We start from the raw sequence: 20,318 nt of genomic DNA on the forward strand, positions 1-20,318 counted from the left end.
CTTTAACTAAGGAAAATTATAACTATCTCTAGTCTTCAACTACATCAAAGACCTCAGAAGGATATAATACTACCTGAGAAATGGGAGAAGGATGCAAGCAACTTTCGGGAGTCGTGAAAGAGTAGACAGGAACAGCAGGCAGCCTGGACAGTCATCCAAAGTTCTTCTGTAAAGTTGGGGCATCTGTCTTTAGCCCACAGGTCTAGAGTCTCTCAGTCACTTCTCTCAGTGTCCTGTAGAATGTCTGGCAGTTTCCTCTCAAAGCAGGAACCTGAAGGACCATTTTGCCAAGCAAAGTTTAGTGGTCACCTTTCTATGGGTCCCGTATGTCCAGTCAATCAAGCAGTCCAGGCAAGAACAGTTTCTTGCCCAAATGGCTATTTTTGCCAAGGTGAAGATAAACTCCATACGGAGTGTTTTCTATTTCCATCCTCCTCTCTAAAGTAAATCGTTGCTGCCAGGAGCAGACATGTCTCATATCCAGAAAGTCTAAATTTTTAAACATTTAAAATGCCATATTCTGTAGGTCTTTGAAGTGTTTGAAGATTATCTGAAATATATCTATGTATACCTAGAAAACTTAACATGACTATAAGTTTGACTATCATAGAAGACTGATTTGTATTTCTTAATTATCCATTACAATCTAAATGAGTTATATAAACATAACACCTCAAACAAGAATAGAAATATATATACAGTATAACAATATTAAGTTTAAACTTGTATCAATAAACTAAAATCCGTAGCAATATAAAACATTTTAAACAAGTTGTTCTTTAAAAGTACATTCAATAATCTACCCTTTCATCCTGTCATATCTATATCATATCCCCTTTTCTTCTTTAGAAAGAAATTGCATTTATAATCAACCTGATTTAAATAAAAATATTGGTTTTTCTCTGTCCCACACCAGAGGGCTCTTCTGATATGGTACACAGAATCTCTTAATCTTTTTTTTTTTTTAAGCTATATGTTTGGGTTTAGAGAAGGAGTGAGCCAATTCCATCTCCAAAGCCAGCTTGGTATACTGGGTAATTTGGGTGTAGCTTCTCTTACTACTTCCTGCTGGAGGGAGGCGCTGTATCTTATGGAGACACAAAGAAAATGTTAGAATTATGGAGTAGTGCGTGAGGGTGTATCGTCTGAGCCAGTTGCCTTGAAACCGTTCTGGATGTTGGATCATCTGGGCCACGGTGTCATCGGAGACCTTTCAGGTGGTCTAGGTTGGTCAAACCTGATGTATCTTAATCTGGAACAAATCCATAGCCTCTTGCTTTCTGTGGAAACAAAAGCAGAGCCTACTTTCTAAAGCAACATATCTTTGCATCCAAATTTTGAAGTTAAGGTACCTTTAAAATATACATATTGGTTTAACTCAACAGCTTTTACAATCAAATGATTTTCTGCAGTTAAAAATCCCAAAGACAACACAATCTAGATTCTCTGTGTAAGAGCCATCTTTATGGGCTTATTTTTTATACTACCTTTACTGTCTCTTTAAACACTTTATTTTTAAAAAAATATCTTTTTTTTTAGATATAACTGTATTTGTAGCTAGAGTTTTCTCTCCAAGTCCCACCAAGCCCCAGCAGTCTGACAGCCCATTTATAAAATAAACAGACGCTTGTGTTATTTAAACTGTTTGGCCTAATGGCTCAAGCTTCTCACTATCTACTTCTTCTATCTTAAATTAACCCATTTCTATTAATCTATACTTTGCCATGTGGCTCATGGCTTACTGGTACCTTACATCTTGCTTGTCATGGCAGCAGCTGGCAGTGTCTCTCTGCCTCAGCCTTCCACTTCGCAGAATTCCCTTCTCTGCTTGTCCCACCTATATTTCCTGCCTGGCTACTGGCCAATCAGTGTTTTATTTATTAACCATTCAGAGCAGTACACTGACATACAGAACATCCCACAGCATTTCCCTCAGGCAAATACTGGACAGGTTTACTGGCTGTCTACTTTCTGTTGCTGTGATAAAACATCATGACCTACAGCAACATGATAAGGACAGGGTTTATTTCATCTTACGTCTTGCAGTCCATCATGATGGGGAGGCAGAGCAAGAACCTGGAAGCAAGAACTGAGGTATAACCAAGGAGGAATGATGCTTACTTACTTGTTCTTCATTACTTGCTCAGCCTGCTTTTTCATAAACTCCAGGATCCTCTGACCAGGCTAGACCCTCCCACAACAATCACTAACCAAGAAAATGTCCACAGACTTGTCTACCGGCCAACCTGACAGAGGCATCTTCTCAATTGAGGTTCCATCTCCCAAGATGACCCTAGTTTGTATCAAGTTGACAAAAAACTACCCAGCACACCAGCAGACTCCCTGAAAAAGATTAGGGTTTTCTAGATACGTATGGAAACACATACCAGTAACTCAAGATACATAGGGCCACTTGTTTCTACTAGTTCAGGACAGTCTGGGTCGTGTATAATATTAGAGGGACCAGCCTTAATATTATACATCCCAGAGGCTCAGGAGACAGAACTACTAAGGACCAGCCTTTTAATATTATACATCTCAGGGGCTCAGGAGAGAGAACTACTAGGGACCAGTGTAGTAGATAGCCATCCCAGCACTGGCCTGGAAGTTCCAACCCCCATTGAGGCTTCGGTAATGGTCACGCCCACAAGGCGGGGCGGAGGAGGAAGCGGAAGACCCAGGATCAAGAGGAGGTCTCTCTCTTGGTTCTGGGATGCTGGACACAGGAGGTAGACCGAGCAGAGTTCTCCAGAGAACACCGCCAGACTGCACCATACCTTTGCCAGACCCTACAACCCATCCCTTTTAACTATGTGGAGTGGCCTTAATAATTTCACCAATAGACCAGCCTTAATATTATACATCTCAGGGTCTCAGGAGAGAGAACTAATGGTGAGGACTATTTTCGGGAAATAGAATCTCAGCACACCAAGCTCTACAGTCCATTTGCTTTAATTCCTCTGGCATAACATCCTATATACACAGTTTCAGTTCTGTTCTCATGCCTAGCTCCTTTCTTGCCTGATTTCTCTCCATATTTTATCTACTGCTCCCTCTAAGTTCTATCTTAATTCTCTCATCTTAACTCTGCCTCATCTAGGTCCTTTTCATCTTGTTCTTACCCAGCTAGTACTTCCCCATCTGACTCTTCCTCGTCTTCCATCTCTCCATCTAGTACTCTCTTCTGGCCCTTCAATCTAGTTCTTACCCATCTCAGTTTGTTCTTCTCAAGGTCTTACCCATCTAGTTCTTCCATTCCCTTTCTTCTTCTCCATCCTCCTGTGCCCTAGGAGTCCCAGTATATATACACTTACAAGCAGTATTCCCTTAGCAGTGCAAAGCCAGGCTACCAGGGTCAAATAGAGGGGTGAGAAGAATCACAGAGGGGCAGTAATTGCTAATTATCATTTGCAACCCAAAAGGGAAGTGACTAATGGGAATGAATTAACTAAAGGCTAAATCTGAGTAATATCTAAGAAGAGGGATCTCTTATGTGCTCAACTATAGTCTTAAACATCATTGGTAGAAAATGTTAAGAATCTATAAGTTGCTAGGTCAATGGGAGAAAATAAAACTGCCTTCTTTTTATTCTGTGGCTCATATCTGTCCAACTATCTGCAGTTTTTTGCCTATCGCTAGGCAACCTGTGTACAGCTAGATGCCTCTGGTGATAGTTAAAGAGAAAACTGGAACTAGAGGTAAAGTTTGGGAAAGGAGGAAGTAAAGCTTAATTGGCACATCCATCAGACCTTCTCAAACAGGTAGCTTGGATGCTTAAGTCTTTTCTTAGAGAGGTATCTCTGATAAAGTACTTTCCTCTGTCTGGGGATAGACCTGGCCAGATGCTGCCAATGATGATAACTACAGGGAGGCTTGAACTGGGGTTCTGGCTGAGCATAGCTGTTAGCGTGGGTTATCTAAATATTCCTAGAAGTGGATAGATAAGGAGTTAGAGGTCTATAAAGTTAGTAAGGCTGTAAAAAAGGAGGGTCTGAGCTAAATTGGGTAAAGCTATTACTTAACGTCCACCTGACCTCAGCGGTGTCACCTTGTGGAATTTGCCTAAAATCAGGAGACTCTTGTGGACTATTATTATTGCTAGTCCTTGAAAGTGGCTAAGGGAGATATCTGATTCCAGAGAAAGCCTTTCCTGAGGCTGTTCTCCAAATACCTGGAATGTGTATGTCCAGAGAGTGATTAGTCCACACTGTTAGCCCTTCTTAGGGAAAAGTCAATTTGGAAAACTATGAAGGCACATATGATTTTCATAACAGAAGACAGCTGATATATAACAAGCCAAGTAACACCAAAAGCTCCTTGGAATTTGGCTTCCTATGGAAGAAATCCTTGATCCCTTCAGGTAGTGACTTTGCCATAACCAGCTGAGTTCTTATGATATATTCCTGTGGCCTGCATCATCTGGGAAACATAACAAGATCCCATATCATAATAATCATACAATTAGGAGTTTCCTAACCTCAGATTTTCTCAACTGTGGTGCATAACCAAAGAATAGGCACTGTTCACCTAAGCTCACCATGCTACCCTGATGGGTCTTAGAAGCAAAGCAGGAGAATGCTATGAAAACAACTGCATAGATATGAATTCATACTACTAAAGGGTAATAAGAAATAATGTCATTTGTCTCTGACCCTGATGTCTTCTGTCATCATGCATAGAAACTGTAGGTTACCTTGTTAGTCTGCAACTGTGGGAAAATATAAGAATTCCCAACAATTCTTTACAAACAAGGTTCCTGTTACTTTTCTCCTTTGAATAACTCCACTCAAGCAGAAGCATGTGCTTTGACCTATAGGGCTCTTCCAACCATGATTACATGTTAAAAGAGTCCACTACAAGTCAACAAAGGGACCTCCATTTATCAGTATTGATCACTGAGAAATTCTACTGACACCTGACTATACCTACAAAATTACAATTTATCATGGTTAAATCAGTGTATAAATACTGGGCTGGAAAGATGGTTCAGTGGGTAAAGGTGCCTGTTACCAAGCCTGTCAACCTGAGTTCAACCCCCAGGTCCCACAGAGTGGAAGGACAGATCCTACTCCCCCAAGTTGTCCTCTGACCTCCATGTATGAGTCCTGACTTACCTGATAACCCACCAATACAGTCAAAATAAAATAAATGTTTTCATACAGTCTAAAAAGTAAACTCTTTTGTGAAAGACTATTTAGCCTGAATTTGCATCTAAGAAACACAGGAAATTTTGTCTTAATTCAAAAAGAGGACCAATGTGGCAAATTAGAGACTTTTTCATTCTGTATTAAGGAACACATTTCTGTTAAATATAATCAAGCAATTCATTCACACTGAAATCAATCCTAATGCACAAGCATTTATATCATACCTTGGGGGTAAATTTTCTAAGTATAGCTTGTGGATATAAATATTAAAATACCTTTTTTCAGCTTAAAGTTAAAAACAATTAATATGAAGGTTTGAGAAAACATTCCTCTAAAATTCACAAGTAGTTGAACAGGACAAAGGAAAAAAATAAGGTAAACATCTTTCAGCAAAGAAATTCTGTGTATAGAAAATCATCTAACTCTAATCCTGTATGACACCCTTCTATATATTTGAACACCAAAGTGATGTTCTGAAAAGCAGTCATTTCAACATGCAGATTTGGATGTATAGTTGAGCTACTTAAGGTAAGTCAGAAGATTTGGCACAAAAACTGCTTATTGGTTTGCCAAACACAAAGTCTTTTGGTGTACATGTGCATACATACAACACACACACACACACACACACACACACACACACACACACACACACACACCCTGCCATCATGACAGTCAATAAATCTTCCATTTCTAAGGTTCCTACACATAGCTCATCACAAAATAATGCTGTACCCCATTCCCTTTCCTTCACAACTTGGCTTGTTCTCTTCCTCTGCTGTATAATTCAAGACCTGGCTTTCCTACCTCCATTCATTTATTATTTTCAAATTCATTCTGCAAACTATATCCCAAAATGCATTTCAAATACTTTGCCAACCTCTCAATCCTAACTTGAGAGCTTACAAAGTTAAGATTTATCATTTCAAAAAGTTTCATAAATGTATATATAATCATTATAATCAACATTTCTAGTCTGTGTACCAGTTAGTGATGTGGGAACATTTAATCCCATCTTTAAATTGAGGAAATGGATCAATGAGACCAACTAGATTGCCTAGGAACACTAGGGAGATGGTACACTTTCTTCATTAAACTTATTTTTGAAAACAGGATTTGAGTTTAGATTTCAGCATGAGCCAAGTCTAAGTTGTGTGAGTCTCTGATGCTATATTGCTTATGTCATCAAGTCGAGGCCTTCTATCTACTTTTCTAGGCCTTTCAAAAACAACAAAATAATTAGTTATGACCTAGCAGTGAATGTGACCTTTAAATTATGTAATCACAATATGCCAAGTCACCAAATGCTTTTCACTTGGCTTAAAATCCATGTATACCATTCAATTTATGTACACTTCAATTTATGTACACTTCTGTCCCATACATAAAGCATATGATCAAGTAATAGAAAAGGCCTCTTACTGGAATCAATGTTACAAATGGGAAATAAGAAAAATAAGAATGAAAACAGTAATATCTGCAATTACTTATCTAAACAAAATATTCCTGATTCTAAAAGAAAAAGAAAGCAGCACACAGGTGATATTTTATTTGGGATGAAAAGTTATATTTTATTTGTATGTTAATAAATAAAGTTTGACCTGGAGATCAGAGGTCAAATAGCCATTAAGCAGAAGTCCAGCAGGGTAGCACATGCCCTTAATCCAATCACATGGCAGGCAGAGTCTGTGTATGGTCGAGGACATAGCTAAGTGTGGTGACACGAGCCTTTAATCCCAGTACCAACCATTGAGACCTGGAGGTCTGTATAGAAAGGCAGTGACGAGGAAGTCATGTGGCTGGGCTTAGAGCCAATGAGAAGGCAGAACAGAAAGGCAATAAAAACACAAGTCAGACAGAAAAAAGCTCTCTCTCTGGGGAAGCTACTACTGGTGGTAAGCTGAAGCTAGTCGTGGCTCTCTGATCTCTTTGGCTATTACCTCTGTATTTGGCTATGTGTTTCTTATTTACTAAGACAGTTCAGAATTTTGTCTACACACATGTAATCCCTCAGTAGAATGTCTTCACACTGGACATGGTACCATGCTCCTGTAATCCATGTGCTCACAAGGCACAGAACCACTTGAACCCAGAGTTCAAGCCCACCTGGGCAAACTCAGTGAGACCCTGTCTTTACTTTTTACTTTTTTAAAAAGTGTGTGTGTGTGTGTGTGTGTGTGTGTGTGTGTGTGTGTGTATAGATTTGTCCCTGTGAGTATCCTTCAGAGGCCAGAAAGGAATGTAAAATGCCCTAGAGCAGGAGTTACAGGCATCTGTGAGCTTCCTGACATGGGTGCTGGGAACTGAATTCAGGTCCTCTGCAAGAGAACTATGTGCTCTAACCAGTTCCTACAGATCCCCTAACCCTTCACAATAATTCTTTCTCAAATATGGCATTTATAATCATAAATTCCCTTAGTAAAAGATGTAGGTAGAGTTTTCCTGCCTGGCCCACAGTCAGGACAAATCTCTCTTACCCACCAGTCCCACAGTTGCTCAGACCCAACCAAGTAAGCATACAGAGACTTATATTGTTTACAAACTGTATGGCCATAGCAGGCTTCTTGTTATCTAGTTCTTCTATCTTAAATTAACCCATTTCTATTAATCTATACTTTGCCATGTGGCTCGTGGCTTACCGGTGCTTTACATCTCCCTTGTCATGGCAGCGGCTGGCAGCTTCTCCCCCCTCCGCCTTCCTGTTCCCAGAATTCTCTTCTCTGCTTGTCCCACCTATACTTCCTGCCTGGCTACTGGCCAATCAGCATTTTATTTACACAGAGCGATATCCTCAGCAAAATGATGCTCAATTCAGCCATGCCTGTTGATGAAAGCCTGATTCCAGTCACTCAGAAGGGAGAGAAGGAAAAAAGAGAGCAAGTCAACTATTTGCCTGGGCAACTTAATGAAAGCCTTCTTTAAAGAAGAAAAGTGAAAACAGACTTTCAGTAGGAGACCTCAGTGAAGATGCTCAATTAGCCTGTTGCATTAATGGTATTTTACAAGATTTTTAAGGGCAGGTCTTCTTGTAATACAGTAATTAATTTCTTACTAGCATAGCAATAAAATTATTCATCTCACAGCTACCCCATTAGTCTATCAACTCCTTGGAAATAAAATTGCACTTATTTTGTCCACTGCCACATCTCCAGCACCTAGCTATGCATACAGGGCATCTCCATAAATATTTGCTAAAGTAAAACTCTGAACTATATGAACCTGAGGTTCAAACAAATGTTCATATATTTTTAATAATTCATAGAAAAAGAAATAACAGGAATTTTGAAAATCCTCCTTCACACACACACCCAAAAAGCACACACACTTTGTTGATTTGGTACATTCCACAAAGATGAATAGTTCAGTTTTTACTTGAGCCTCACTAACAAATCCTGGCCAAATGCAAGGCTTATGTGATTTCTTCTTAGTTTACACACTAAGTATAAATCCAATAAATGGTTCACTGGTTCCAATTTTAAATTTTTCCTGTTGGCCTTATCTTTGAAACTGATATTAAATGACTGCACTGATAAATATAAAAATACCTATTTTCTTAATTTTACACAGAACTGTAGTCTGTGTACAATGATAAAGTCAGAGCACTTTATACTAGGAACAGACTAGAATCACAGGGTAACTTTTCACATTACAGGCTAAGAAATTAACTGAGGAAACTGCAAGGCCACACAATTAGCTGAAGTTAAAACCCAGCCTCTGACTCTCCATACACAGCATTTCATTACATGTAATGTAAAGACACATAGCAGTCTTTGATAAAAGCAGGACAATGCTCAAGACATCCCTTTCATCTCCAATTATGACAAACCTTTCATCAGAGGACTGTAAATCCCAGCAAGAAGATTTAGAGTGGGACTTACTGCTGGAATCCTCTTATAAGAAGATAAGACAAGATCTGCTTTGCACATTCAGTCCACAAGACACAGTGGACACAAGTCGGCTGGCCTAGCAGAACTGTATAATCTTGAGTTTGATTCAAATACCACTAAACTTTCCCTTCTGGCTATGCATTCCTCATGAAAAGTAAGACTTACTGTCAATACCTGTCCACTCAGCTTCCTTTTCTAAAATGCAAGAAAACAGTTCTTGTTACCTCTGGGAAGACAGACCCATTCCCACAGTAAAGCAAAGACTCCTGCTATAGCAGGAATCTTAAAAGGTCTTATTAATGAAGTCAAGCCTGAGGCCAGTTATTGGGGTGATTGCTGGAATATCAGAGACACAGAACAAGCCACAGTTTTCTCACCTCACCAGTTCCTCAGCTGGTCTTGTTTCCTCAGACTGCAAGCTTCTGAGTCCTCATCCCAATGGCCCTCAGCTGGACTGTGCTGCTCCAAAGCCCGAATACTTCTCCAGCAAAATGCTTAACTAACTAAATGCCTAACTCCTCACTTCCTGGTCCTCACGCCTTATATACCTTTCTCTTTCTGCCCCCACTCCCTGGGATTAAAGGTTGGGTTTCTGGGATTAAAGGCATGGGTCACCATGTTTAGCTGTTTCTAAAGTGGCCTTGAACTCAGAGATCCAGCTAGCTCTGCCTCCCAAGTGCTGGGATTAAAGGTGTGTACCACCACCGCCCAACTTCTGCTAAAGCTTACTCTTCCCATTTTCTAGCCACCAATTTTGGCTTTGTTCTAGTGGCTGTCTGTTCTCTGATCCCAGATATGTTTATTTCAGGGAACACACAATATTTTGGGGAACACAATACCACCACATCCTGCTATGTAGCCAACTTACCCAAAGCCATGTAGCCTAGAAGTAGTAACATGGCAATTCAAGTTCAAGTCATTCTATTCCACTCTGCAACATCCCAGTCTTCAGAGTTTATACCAACATGTTCACTCCAAAGAATTAATTCACATAACTCAAATATCTATGCAATAAATGATCCATAAATAAAATTAAATGGAGACATATAATTCAATAAATGATCAGGTTTATTTAGTACTATAATCTGTCAATCTATATGTGATAAAGACTCTTGGAGGTTGGGAATGTAGCTTAGTCCACAATAGTGCTTGCCTAGAATACACAGTATGCTTGGTTTGATCTCTAACACTACATAAACCATAGACCAGGTATGCACTGCATGTCTGAAATCCCAGCACTGGGAAAGAGAAGTGGAACCAGAGGAAAAAGGATGAGGAATTCAAGGTTATCCTTGGCTACATAGTGAGTTTGATGCCAGCCTGAACTACATCACCCCAATCTCAAAAGGAGATTTGAAAATACTTAAGTTTGATATACAATGTTACAATTTAGCTATCTATACTTAGAATTTATTCATTGATACTAATTCTAAACCTAGTAGAAAATAGAAGTATTGAGATTTCTACTTGAAATCTGACTTTGCAAACTGACTCAGTGACATCTGGGCAGGGGTTTCCCTGTGGAGCTTTGCGCCTTTTCCTGGAGCTCGCTTGGTAGCCCAGGCTGGCCTCAAATTCACAGAGATCTGCCTGGCTCTGCCTCCCAAGTGCTGGGATTAAAGGCGTGCACCACCACCGCCCGGCTTCGGCAGTAATCTTAAATTCTGTGCCCCTTAAGGTTAATAAGTGTCCTGTTGCTTTAACAAGTAATGCATTTTGATCAAAATGTAAAGCACTTTGAACAGTGCTTGGCATAAATTAAATGCTCAACACATGTTCATTATTATAATCATATTTATTATCATTACTACTAATACATCAATTTCATAAATGGCAACTTTAATCTGTTGTTAATCTATTATAACCCCAGTACCTGACACATAGTTAGCACTCAAACATATGTTGAATGGACTAATCATTACTACTATTAATAACCAAGCATAGGCTATTTGCACTAGAATGTAATCCCTTCTATAAGAAATGATAAATTCATCATGGAAGGGTCTGTAAATTGGTGCTTATTTAAGAGAAAGAAAAAAAAAATGTTGATAGGCCAAATGTAAAGCTTAAAAACAAGTACCTAGCATGGGAACTGCAACACTCCCATCATTATGCAAGTGGAAGCAGGCTAGGAACAACTTGTAAGCCATACAATCAAGTATCTTCTTCCCTCCACCACACTGGACCCAGGCCTGAACACATGCCCTCAGAACTCACAGCACTCTCCAGGTGTAAATTACCTTCAACAATGTACTTCTGAGGGGGCAGCCCAGGCATTAACTACCTTTGAGAATCACATGAATTGCCTACTGCCAACCCCACTTCTGATTATAACTCTTCCATCCCCAAAAATAATAATAATGGATTTCATTATTGGCTACTGCTCTTGAACTTCAGCAATAAGAAGTTTATAGGTGAGGAAAGGCTCCTCACCATTACCATTTGTGATAGTTTGAATGTAATTGGCCCCAATAAGTTCATTAGCAGGTGAGGCTTTGTTGGAGTAGGTGTGGCCTTGTTGGAGGAAATGTGTCACTGTGGAGTAGGTTTTGAGGTCTCCTATGCTCAAGATATGTCCAGTGTCTCAGACCACTTCCTGTTGCCTGCAGGTAAAGATGTAGGACTCTCAGCTCCTTCTCCAGTACTATGTCTACCTACCTGCACACCACCATGTCACACCATGGTGATAATGGACTGGAAACATAAGCCACTCCAATGAAATGTTCTTCCTTTATAAGAGTTGCCATGGTCATGGTGTCTCTTCACAGCAATAGAAACACTAACTAAGACACCATTTTTATCTCTTTACTTTTAGAACCCTCAAAGGGAAACCAAGAAAAATGGAAGAGCTTCATCAGAATTCAAAGTATTCAATTTTCCTGGCCTACCTTTACTGCAGCTTTCTGTACTAGCTGATCATGGTAACGTCACCCAACAAGCATAAAAAGCACTTCCAGATTTACAGACATATTTTAAACCAAACACCGTGCACTCAGGAAGCTGAAGCAGGAAGACTATTATGAATTTAAGGCCAGTCTAGGCTACATAGTAAAGTATAGGTCTGCCTGTATTGTAGAGTGAAACCCTGTCCTTTAAAGAAATTTCTTGAGACAAGCAAACATAGTTTCTAAAATTAGGTACCTTCTGTGGTCATATAAGACAATCTATACAAAGTGTTCATCCTCCATAATCATTCCACTAATGTTTATGACTATTCTCCTGCACCCTTGCCCATATAATTACCTATCAAGCATCCATAATACTGACAGGTAAATTGCATGCCTCACTCTTCATATATGATTTCTGCCAAAGAATCATAGCCAAATAATTCTGGCTTGCCTACACACCTAGTGATGGTTTTTGTCTAACAAAAAGATTTAAAGTCTGTTTCAAAGGATAGGCAAGAACCAGAACCAGAGCTTAGTGAGAATGCTCTATCCCCAGTACCCATCCCCCAGTACTAATACATACACACAAATATAGGAGTACATTAAATAGGCATATTGTGGATTTTATAACAGAAAGAGAGTCACTCAGGATCAGAAGGACAGATAAAATAGTGACTGTCATGGTCTGAATAAGAATGGCCCACATAGGCTCATATATTTGAGTGCTTAGTCACTGGGGAGTGGTACTTTTTGAGAAGGTATAGCCTAATTAAAGTAAATGTGGCCTTGTTGGAGGAAGTATGTCACTGGGGATGGGCTTTGAGGTTTTAAAAGCCTACATCAAGATCTTTCTCTCCCCCTCTCTTCCTCTCTCCCTATAGATCAGGATATAGGTTTTAACTACTCTTCCAGCACCATACCTGCCTATTGCCATGTTTCCTATCATGCTCCCTGCCAAGATGATAACTATAAGCAAGTCACCAATTAAATGTTTTCCTTTATAGAGTTTCCTTGGTTATGGTTTCTCTTCACAGCAAAAGAATAGTAACTATTACAGTGCCTTTTATAACCTGTGAAATCAGGTCAGAAACTAGTAAAACAAACTAACTTATAAAACTTGACCTTATTTTCAACTGTGGGGTTCTGAGATCAAATACAGAGGAAGCTATTGCCAAAGAGGGTCTAGGCAAAAAAAGCTTTGAGGCATTGTCCACAAACCACCAAACAAAGCCATGTATAAGCAATGAACACCTGAGTGTTCCAAAGAAATGTGGTCTCAGATCCCTTTTTTTGGTCCCCATATCTTAATTTAGGTTTTGTATAGCTTAAATCCTAAACATTTCTAAATACTCTATGTTCATCAACCTTTTATAGCTACATTTATGTCATTAAAATAAGACTTTAAATGATATGCAGTTTTTCCTTGAATACTGAAATAGATTCCACTACTTATTCATATCTTCATTATAAAAATTTATAAAGTATTATAATATACATTTTACTAATACAACTCTTCACTCCAATTTCTGTGGCTCACAGCACTATCTCTTTCTCAGTATTAATGGGGAACAATGTTAGTCAGAGGCTTAAGACAACAGAAAACCAGCACCCTAGCATACAAGAGTCTGAGGTTCAAATCCCAGTGCTAGTACAACTTGCATGTGACCTATGAATATCACATTCTCTGTCTCCTTCCCTCTTCTGTAACTGTAATAATTTAACTCTAGATCTAAAGTCCAAAAATGTAAACCAAGAAACTTTTGTTTGTTTGTAGACAGGGTCTCTGGTGGCTCAGGCCAGCCTTCAATTATGTAGAGGAGGATGAACTTGAGCTTATGGTCCTCCTGCCACCATCTCTCAAGTGAAAAGATTATGGCAGGAGCCATCTAGAAATTTAACCCAGGGTTACTTGCATACTAAGCAAATACTCTCCCAAATGAGTTACATCCCCAGCTCGGGCTGAAGGGGGAGAATTAATTCTGAGGTTAGCATACATGCAAAACTGGACATGTCATTTTGCCCTTAAATGTGTATACATCCTTTAAGTTTATAGTAATTTTTCCCTAAATGTGAACTTGTTCATCAGGTGTGTGCTATCAAATTCTCCTGTACATCCTAATAATTTCATGCCTATACACAACTTACAAAACTACTGAAAATAAAAATCAAGGCCATCCAATACATTTGAGACAAACTTACATGGCTTGAATAACCTAACTTTACATCAAACAACCTACTCTATCAAATGCAACACTCATCTATATTTCCTGGCATCACTGTACAGGCAAGTTACCAGCTCTTGACCATAACTAGGTAGTCTACTGTTTAAAGACAGACAGTGAATGAGAATAGCCCTCATAGGCTTTTATGTTTGAATACTTGGTCCACAGTTGGCAGAACTATTTGGGAAGGATTAGGAGGTATGACCTCATTGGTGGAGCAGGCTTTGAGGCTTCAAAATTCTATGCTATTCCCAGTTGGTCTCAGTCAGTCTCAGTCTCTCTCAGTCTGTCTCTGTCTGTCTCTCTCTCTGTCTCTGTCTCTCTCTCCCTCTCTCCCTCCCTCCCTCCCTTTCCCCACCTTCAACTTAACTGATCAGATGTAAACTCTTAACTGTTCCTGCCACCATGTCTTTACTCTGTCACCATGGACTCTTACCCTCTGAAACTATAAGCCCCAGATTAAATGCTTTCTTCAAAGTGCCTTGGTCATGGTATTTTAAGCACACCAATAAAAAAATAACTAAGAAAGATGCTCTGTCTTCAATGCTTCACAGTATGGATTCCTGGAACCTTCAATTAGTATTCCTCTTAGGCTTAGGCAGACCTCAACCACCTCCTTAAACTCTCAGAGGCTTGCTACAATGTGCAAGAGACCTCACCATGTCAATGCTTTTATATCTAAACACTAATGTTAGCAATACTATCAAACACACTGCTATTCACAGGATAAGGCTCTCTCTCCCCAAGAACACAAAGTAATGTTCTAACTTGCTGCTCTCCTGGCAAAGAACTGCCCAAGACAACAGATATTTGAAAGGGGATAATCTACATATATTCTAGCCACTCAGTTCTCTAAGTCTCAAGCAAAAATTGTTTTTACCTTCCCTTCAAGAGTTATGGAGTCTTGTCAGTAGGCATTTCTATCTTCTTCTAAAAGCTACCATGAGGTAAGAAGAAATAACTCAGTGTTACTACTCTTGCAATTCTAAAACCCATATAAGGGCTTACAACCACTTCTAACTCTAGTTCCAGGGCATCTAACACCTTCTCTGGCCTCTGCAAGTTCCTGAACATATGTAGTATACATAAAAATCACACAGGGATACAAGCATACACATAAATAAGTAAATAATTTTGACTAAATAAATAAAGCATTCTACTATGCCAGACATACTACAGATGCCTGTAATTACAACACTGCCAGTGGTGCTGAAACAGGACAACTTAAGAGCTTGGGGTCAGCCTAGGAGTGACAGACTTTGAAGAGGAAAAAAACTAAGAACATGATAACATCAGGTCACTTGCCTGTCAGTTCTGAAGTGACTTTCAAGAAGCTCAAAGATAAATTCTACTCTACAGAGTGCCACTGTCCTCAACCCTGGATTTGGCACATTATTTCCCTCATTCTCTTGAAGGTTCCTGGTCTTTTTATATGATTTTGAGGGTGTTTGTTTGTTTTCCATGCACAAGAGTAAAGCCAGGGCTTGCTGCATACTAACCATTTATGATTAGCACCTAGCTGCAACCTCAGTTCATCCTTTTGTCTGATGGGTCCAGTGATGTATATTTGATTGAAATCACCTTAATATATTTTTTGGAAGTGCTGGGGGTAGGGGTTAGTAGTAAAGTCTGTGTACTGAATAAGGCCTTAGTTTTAACTCACTAAAAAAGAAGGAAAGGAAAGGAAGGAAGGAAGGAAGGAAGGAAGGAAGGAAGGAAGGAAGGAAGGAAGGAAAAATCTTTTTTAGAAGTGGTATAATTTTAGAAGTAGTGTAATTTTTGAAACACACCTAATGGCCCCCAACTCCCCTTTCTACATACCTGTATCTGCTGCTTACCTAGTCTCCTCTGTTTCTAGTATTCAATTCCTTCTCCTGAAGGGTTGGAGGGATGTCTTAGGGATTCTATTGCTGTGATAAATACCATGACCAGAAGCAACTTGGAGAGGAGAGGGTTTATTGCATCTTACAATTCTCAGGTCATACCCCAACACTGAGGGAAGTCAGGGCAGGAACCTAGAGGCAGAAACTGAAGCAGAAGCCATGGAGGAATGCTTACCCTTCTCTCTTGCTAAACTCTCTTTCATGCTAAACCCGCTTTCTTATACAACTCAGGATCACCTGACCCAGAGGTAGCACTACTCTCACTGTGCTGCTATCAAGCACTGATTAAGAGAATGCCTTATAAACTTACCTATAAACAATCTGATGGAAGTATTGTCTCAGCTGAGGTTCCTCTTCCCAAACAACTCTAGCTTGTGTCAAAGGGAGTACTCACAATATTGTAAATTCCCTTACAATCTTATGTACTACAATTTTATGGGGGCTGTCTTCTCATGAGCATTGTCCTCCTCAGAGATCTTAGTACGTACAGAACATATCCTACAGATCTTCATCCCACCAGCAGCCTCAAAACAAGCCTTCATACTGCAGATACACCTTAACGATGTTTTCTGTTAATGGGGAAAGTAAGTCAACATTTTTCAAGGCCCACTAGAAGCCATGTGGGAAGTAATAGGGTGAAAATGAAATTTCTGTCTTGAAGCTGTTTATAAGTAAAAATATGTAAATTATCTATAGAACCAAAAGGAATAAGTACATACTAAGAGAGTTCCTTGTGTGGCTCTATTTGGCAGGATTAGTGTGAGAACACTGAAGCATCTACTCAAGACAAAAAGAACAGGACTTACCCATTCGCCTTCAAATAATGCCTCCAATGAGGTAGGTACACGGCAATAATACTCAAAGAACAGCAAGCTCATTTCAATGAGCAAACATTGTTAGACAATGGGGGCAAGCTTTGGGAATGGCTGGCAGACAGCCTGAACAGCAGTGCAAAGCCAGAGCCTGGCTTTCTCTGAAGGTGATATAATAAGGTGCACACTTTGGGAAAGGAGACACCACTTTTACCAAGTCAAGAATAGACAGGAGGGGAGGGCCAGAATAAGAAGCTGGAGAGTAAGACTACAAATACAGAGCCAACAAGATACCTTGCCTGTCTACACTTTCAAGTAGGAATTTGGGACCCATTTAAGACCTTCACATGAAACTCCAAGTGCCAAGGCAGGGCCAATTGACTCAACTACCCCCCCCCCAATGTAAATGTGTGTGACTTACTAAAGATAATATAACAAGGTGGCTTAGAGCAATGGAGTGTCTCTTGAAGATTTCAGCTCTGATGTTCATTAGATATACGAGCAAAAGGACACAATCTTACTTGATCTGGTAAAAAAGCCTCCAGAAGAAACCAGGGGAAGGGCATTAAAAACACTACTTCTAAGCCTTCCTGGCCACTCAGTGCCAGCTAGCCAGCTAAATACAAGTTACTCCTGTCTCTTGGGTAAGGAGATACAGAATGCCTCCAAGAGTGAGTAGCTCAGTAAGTTCCCAGCCAGTATCATTAAGAAAATGTACAAAAGGCATGGATTAACGTCACAGTCCTTCAAGGGTCCTCAGAACACCAGGTGAGAGTCACTATCCTAGAAAACGAGCCAAAGGAACAGAAGGGCATTCAATGAGCAAACAGCTGTGGGAGCCACAGAATTACACCAGGAAGCCTAGGCAGCACCAAGCAAGCAAGGAAAAAATACAGAGACATGTGGCAGGGAAGTGATAGGCAGCAGAGTGAAGCTCAGCAGGATCTGATTTTCAAAACTGAGAGCAAAGCAGGTGTCTGGAGTTTGAAATGAAGTGAGAAACCAAAAACTTCTGGTCAGGAAGTAATGTGTTGAGCATAGTGCTTCATGAGAACTCTTGCTTGGGGTAGGGAAGTGGGGAGTGGGGAGGAGTTAGTTCTAAGCCTTCCTCGCCATGAAGAATCTACCAAACAACAGTTTTCAACTATTTAATAAGATTCCACTTCTAAACTGCACGGATTCAAAACGCTGGCCACTGAAATTGATACAAGCTATACTAATATGGCACACAGTATCTTAATGAATTTCTGGACAATACTAAATAAAAGTCTACTGAATGTAGTAAACATCTGAGCTTAAGAATGAGTCTGAGAACTTGGAAAAAGAATCATGTGCAAGAGATCTCTAGCATTAAAAAAGTCAGAACATCTCAGGGGAGAGTTCAATAGCAGAGCTCAAGGTTTTCTTCATGCACCTTTAATCCTTTTCCTACCCTTCTATCTTACTAGTTTCTAAACATTTATTCATTGTTTTTAAATAAGATTCAATAATAACTGAAAAAAATAACCAGTATCCAGTACTGAAATAGTCTAATGTTGGGGACTATGTATCTGCTCTTTATAATACTAGAGAACTTTGATACCAGGTGCAGTTCCAATAAGATACTTCTTACCTGTTGGGCCTCAGAAAATTCAAACTCCTAGGCCTCAAATTGTACATCTAGAAATGGAAATAAGGGACTTTGTTGTGGAAACTAATACTGAGTCAGTATTTTAAAAGTGACTACGATATAGTAAGTATGCAGGTGTGGTGCATATTGGCTACGATTATCATCTTCGCTTTAGTATTACTTTGACTGCCACTGATTCCGAGACTGCACCAATTGATAAGGCAGTGGTTGGCCCTACCTGTTGTTGCAACACCTCCAGGAGATGACTATCATAAATCAGCCAAGTTCAGCAGTCCACATGGGGTCCTAACATTCAAGACAGCACAGCCTAATTAACTCACCCATGGAGTTTATGTTTTTGGAATTAGAAACGCTGGTCTCTGGAACTAGAAACTTTGGGACCAATCTGTCAGGCTACGCCTCAAAATGTGTAAAAACCTGACTCTCACTGGAGGGAAAAGTGTGTACACATTAAGAATAAAAATAATCTGTAACTCCTATTATGTCTTTTCCACTTGGAACTCTGGTAAGGGGTAACCCAAACACGGTGAGCAGGTGAGCAGGTGAGCCAGGTTGAGCAAACTGACTCCACACCCATATTGACAGATCACTGGCCCTTTTCCTTCCTGGCACCAGGATCTGCGAAGTACGGAATTCCTTCCAAGCCCACTCTTGGGCTCCGTGCAAGAAACGCTACAGTCACAGTCACAGGTGAGACAGAGTGGTCCTGTACGCTGCACAAGCTCACACCCCACACACACCCCCTAGAGCTAGCAGAGCGAGCCACTCTGCCCCGACTGAAGCCATCTCTCCCCGCGGCCGCGCACACCTTCCGGGATGCGCCGAGCGCAGTTCCCCGTGGCCCGGCGGCCCTGCGCGGGGAAGCGGCCCACGTGCCCCGCGGCCACAGGCCGTTCGTCCCCGCCCCGCACTCACCTGGCCGGTGATGCCCGTGATGAGCGCCACCTTCCTGGGCTTGCCCATCTCGCCGTCCCCGGAGCCCCTGAAGCTCGGGCAGCTAGCGGGCGCGTGAGCCATGTCGCCGCCGGCGGGTGAGCGGGCAGCTGAGAAGAAGGAGGAGTGGACCGGGCGGCGGGCCGGCAGAGACGTGGGTGCGCGCGCCAGTCGCCTCACCGAGCTGCAGCGGCCGCCACAGTCTGACAGGGCGCGCGGGAGGCCGGGCGTGGAGCGAGGGGCGGGCCGGCCCAGCGGGGGCGGGCGGCGGGAGCGGGGCTGCGGCCTGGCTGGCGCCGCGTCACTCGTCCCAGCAGCGACGCGTCAGCGGCGCCCCCTGCAGCCACGCCCCCACCGGGGTCTCCACGCTCGGCCACGCCCCTCTGGGAGGCGGGGCCTGAGGGCGTCCGGCTCCTGGAAGAGGAAGGATGCCGGACTGCGCCGGCCCGGGTAGAGGGTGCTGCCTGCCTGGGCCTTGGTCTCCAGGAACCTTGATAGCCTCCGATGATTCCAGGAGGAATGACAAGCTGACCTTTTCGGTAGGAAAAGCTCTGATCCAAGGCATCACAAGCCTGGGGTCATCGACTTTATTAAATAATTTCTGGAACCCTGCTGCAGTGTCTTTGTGAGAAGTCAGTTTTACATACCTTGAGGGCCCTAGCGTTTCAAAAGTGGGGTTATAGATATGGGGAATGACTAACCTTAACCCTAACCTGGGTAAATGAGTCTTCTGGCACTTTCCTAAAGTTTAGAACTAGTTTGGAGGTTCCCAATAACTCCACTCAAGGAACAGTGTTTCCTTCCAGGGCTGGCAGGTTTTAGCAGAAGTTTCTGGCCCCACCCGACCTGCATAAGGAAATAATTGACAAAAATGCACAGGTCAGTAAACCTTTGCGTGACAAATTTCATGAGGTGG

General features: G+C 41.2%; 1 protein-coding gene across 2 annotated transcripts in view; it reads right to left on the bottom strand.

Moving 5' to 3' along the window:
• The window catches only part of Gmds (GDP-mannose 4,6-dehydratase), a 575,398-nt gene extending 555,693 nt beyond the window's left edge, over positions 1-19,705 (bottom strand). Inside the window, exon 1 of one of the 2 annotated variants that reach the window (XM_036188740.1) lies at positions 19,385-19,699. In XM_036188740.1, the coding sequence (XP_036044633.1) occupies positions 19,385-19,486 (102 nt within the window). In that variant the 5' untranslated portion in view covers positions 19,487-19,699. Of the gene's footprint in view, positions 1-19,384 lie in introns of both variants that reach the window. The other variant, XM_036188741.1, reaches the window with a different exon arrangement.
• Between the last annotated feature and the right edge of the window lie 613 nt (positions 19,706-20,318).

The sequence above is a fragment of the Onychomys torridus genome, chromosome 5, assembly GCF_903995425.1.
Source record: "Onychomys torridus chromosome 5, mOncTor1.1, whole genome shotgun sequence".
NCBI lineage: Eukaryota > Metazoa > Chordata > Mammalia > Rodentia > Cricetidae > Onychomys > Onychomys torridus.